At 68.3% G+C, this 3,378-nt stretch overlaps 1 protein-coding gene across 1 annotated transcript; it reads left to right on the top strand.

Annotated features, from left to right (window-relative positions):
- The first annotated feature begins 537 nt into the window (after nucleotides 1–537).
- On the top strand, nucleotides 538–3,327 carry LOC122194169 (tetratricopeptide repeat protein 31-like). Its single transcript, XM_042895090.1, has 7 exons — nucleotides 538–866; nucleotides 1,170–1,253; nucleotides 1,444–1,512; nucleotides 1,665–1,811; nucleotides 1,952–2,083; nucleotides 2,830–2,932; nucleotides 3,214–3,327. Exons 1-7 carry the CDS (start codon nucleotides 621–623, stop codon nucleotides 3,306–3,308), a joined length of 876 nt encoding a protein of 291 aa, XP_042751024.1. The 5' UTR covers nucleotides 538–620; the 3' UTR covers nucleotides 3,309–3,327.
- The last annotated feature ends 51 nt before the right edge of the window (nucleotides 3,328–3,378 follow it).

Below are 3,378 nucleotides of genomic sequence, written 5' to 3'. Positions count from 1 at the left end.
CCCCCTCGGCCAATCGCCGCCCGCCGCCTGCAGCGAGGGGCGGGGCGACGCCGCGCGCGGGGGCGGGCACCGTTGCCACGGAGACGCCGCCCGCGGCCCGGCCCGGCCCTGGATTCGCGGCCCGGCGGCGGCCCCGATCCCGAACTCGGCCGCGACAACCGGTGCGGCTCCGGCCCGCGCCGCCCGCCACCCCCAGCGCAGCTCCGCCCCGCGCTCCCGGCCCACGGCGCCCCGCTACCGCGACGATCCCCGCTCCGCGAGTCTCACCTGCAGGCACGGCCTCGCGCAGCGCCCGTCCTCCATTCCCCACGGCGGCGTCGGGACGCGGCTCGGAGCGACGCGAGGCCCGGCGGAAATGAGCTTAACCGCAGCGCTAATCTGGCGGCGCCCGGGGGACACCGGGACGGCGCGGGGGCGGTGCCGACCGCGACGCGAGCGCTCGGCGGCGCTTGGGCCTCGCGGGCCACCGTCCTGCCCTCATCCGAGATGGAGGCGGCCGCCTCGCGCCTCGCCCGCGCCCGACTTCCGGTGTCCGCCCAGCGGGCGCTTCCGGTTTCTGTGGGCGGTTCCGTTCCGCCGCGTTTCGCTTTCGTTTGGCGGCGGCTCCGCCCCGTGCGGCCATGGGGGACGTTCCGGGGCCGGGGCTCGGCTTCGCTCCCTTTGCGGTGCCGGGTTGGTTCTGCCCCGAATCCGACGGGGAGGAGGTGGAGGAGGAAGAGCGCTTTATCCCGACCTACGGCCGCCCCCCGTTCGCTTTCTATGGGCCGTACGGCGATCCGCTGCTCGTCCCTCCGCGCGGCTTTACGGACGCGGATGCGGAGCCGCGCGGGCTGAGCGCGGCGCGGAGGCACCGCATTACGGCCGAGGTGAGCGCCGCCCCGGCCCGTCCCACCGCGGCCTTCGCTCCCTCCGCTCCCACCCGCTCTGCTCCCGCAGCCCCGGCTCCGCTCGGCCGCCCTTCGGCTCCGTTCTGCCGCTCCGGGGCTGAGCCGTCCCTGCTTCTACCTTCCTGCGGAGCCCCGCTGCGATTCCTCCCGGCTCCGGGGCTCCCACAGGTGTCCCCGCCACCCCGCGGCCGCCCTGCTGCTGGCTGCCTGTCCCAGCCCTGCCCTGCCCTGCAGCGCGGCCCGGGGGCTCGCAATCATTCACCAGCAGCTCTCCTTCCCCAGGAAGCGGAGAAGAACGCAATGGAGCTGCTGGCCGAAGAGGAGAGAATGAAGAAGAAAGCAGAGAGGAAGAAACTGAAGAAGAAGGTGGGTGTGTGATGCCATGACGCTCACACAGCTCTCCTGGGGCGCGTGCGGCCCTTCCTGCTGAGCTGTGCCCTCTGTTTATCCTCTGCCTGCAGCTCATCGGGCTGTGAGCTGCGCCCCAGGGTGTGTGCTGGGTTTGTTCTGCACGGCGCTGGTGCCAGCTCACCATTTCTTTATTTCTGGTTTCCAGAAGCAAAAAGACCGGAGGAAACAAGAGAAGTTGGAACAGGAGCTGAGGAGCAGGCAGGCGGCCGCGTCGGTGAGCAGCTTTGCGCCTCCCTGGGGCGGGCAGCCCTGGGCACAGCACTGGGCAGCAGCCTTTTGGAGATTGGGGGGCTCCTACAAACCCCCAGACGCCAGGGGCCGGGCTGCCAGGAGCAGAGCCCACCCTCTGCCCTCATCTGCCTGCAGAGCACCGCATCCCCGGCCAGTGCTGCGGGTGCTGCTCATGGGGACGCCAGCAGTGCTGAGGAGGAGAGCGGCTGCCTGGCCTCCAGCCCCCCTCAGCGCCTCCAGGATCGTGCAGAGGAGGGAGTGGGGGATCTGGAAGGGATAGAGGTGAGAGTGGGAAGCCTCGTGCTGGGTCAGCCCTGCACAGTGACGGCGGTGTGTCTGAGTCCCTGAGCGTCCCCTGAGTGCCGCCAGCCCCACAGCCAGGGCCTGCAGCTCCGCACGGCTCCCATCCCTCATTTTCCTAGGATGAACTGGATTTGAGTTGCACCTTTGTCATCAAAGCATGGCAGAAAGCGGGCGTGAAGCCGCCAGCACCTGCAAAGGATAAATCAGTCAGAACTGATGCTGCAGAGCCCAACAGGAGGCTGCAGGAGGGGGTGAGTTGGATCCCGGTCCTCACAGGGGCATCTCCACACGTGAGAAGTGTGCTGCTCAGTGCAGATGGTCTGCAGGGCCCCTGGCACAAGGAGCCTTAGATGGCGTGGGGCAGACCAAGGCTTGGAAAGGGGAGATGACAGCAGGACGAGGGGAAATGGGTTGAAGTTGAGGGAGGGCAGCTTGGGGTTGGGTGTCAGGGGAAGTTGTGTGCTGTGAGAGCGGGGAGGGGCTGGAACAGCTACAGAGAGGCTGTGATGCCCCGTCCATCCCTGGAGGTGTTGAAGGTCGGATGGGGCCCTGGGCAGCCTGGGCTGCTGTGCAATGGGGAGGTTGGTGGCCCTGCATTGGTGGGGGGTTGGAGCTTCATGATCCTTGAGGTCCCGTCCAACCCTGGCCATTCTGTGATTGTAGAGGGGTTCAAGAGCCTGGTGCTGGGCACAGGGATCCCCAGCTGCAGCTTCCCCTGTGGCTGGCACAGGGCGGTGATCCCAGGGCTGGGGTTTGGTGCCCAGGTGGTGATGGGGACGCTGCGTTCATCCCACGCTGCAGGCTGGGGGCTGTGGCAGCTCCTCTGTAGCCTCTCATGGGTTTATGGAGCTGGGGGGGGGGGGGAGCATCCTCTGCCCTCTCCCAGCAGCTCTGCAAGCTAAGGCACAGCAGGGTGTAATGCCCACGCACCAGGGACAGCAGCTGTGCCTGAACCTCTGCTCCTGAGCCCCCACTGCCCTGTATGGCTGCCCCACAGGCACCCGAGCCCCCACTGCCCCGCACGGCTGCCCCACAGGCACCCAAGCCCGAGCCTGCGCTCTTGGACACAAACATGTTGGAGCAGAGCCTGATTCTTGCAGGTCAGTGCCTCGGGCATCCCTGGGCAGCAGGAGGCAGAGGGGGGGCTCCGCTCTGCTGCGTGCCAGCTTCGGGGGTAGGTTTGCCCCCAGGAGGGCTGTGCTGGACACGCATCCTGGTGCTTATCACCATCTGTGGGGCTGCACGGCTCCTGCCTGTCCCCACAACGCCTTTCCCACACAGCTGGGCGCAGTGCAGAGCTGCACCATCCCCCTGCAGAGCCCTGCACTCCCCGGCTGCGTTGCTGCATGCCAGTCAGCAGCGGGCGATGCTCTCCCTGCAGGCTGTGGCTACCAGGCTGCCGTGCAGGGCCGCTACACAGAGGCTGTGCAGGCCTTCACCGAGGCCATAAAGCTGAACCCCAGGGAGCACCGGTGAGCGGTGGGCTGCGGGGGGGCCTGGGCAGCGCCCTGAGCCCGCACTGCTGACCCATGTTGTCCCCCAGGCT

The sequence above is a fragment of the Lagopus leucura genome, unplaced genomic scaffold (assembly GCF_019238085.1).
Source record: "Lagopus leucura isolate 7727_CA_CO unplaced genomic scaffold, USGS_WTPT01 34483-0_obj-0_obj, whole genome shotgun sequence".
In the NCBI taxonomy this organism is placed as follows: domain Eukaryota; kingdom Metazoa; phylum Chordata; class Aves; order Galliformes; family Phasianidae; genus Lagopus; species Lagopus leucura.
Note: the sequence above shows the minus strand (reverse complement) of the source record. Positions and strands in the feature narration are given on the sequence as shown.

Coding starts and splice junctions, on each gene's coding strand:
- LOC122194169 (XM_042895090.1), top strand. CDS start 621: ATGGGGGACGTTCCGGGGCCGGGGCTCGGCTTCGCTCCCTTTGCGGTG. Junction 1,254..1,443: donor GGAAGAAACTGAAGAAGAAG/GTGGGTGTGTGA, acceptor TCTGGTTTCCAG/AAGCAAAAAGACCGGAGGAA. Junction 1,812..1,951: donor GGGATCTGGAAGGGATAGAG/GTGAGAGTGGGA, acceptor TCATTTTCCTAG/GATGAACTGGATTTGAGTTG.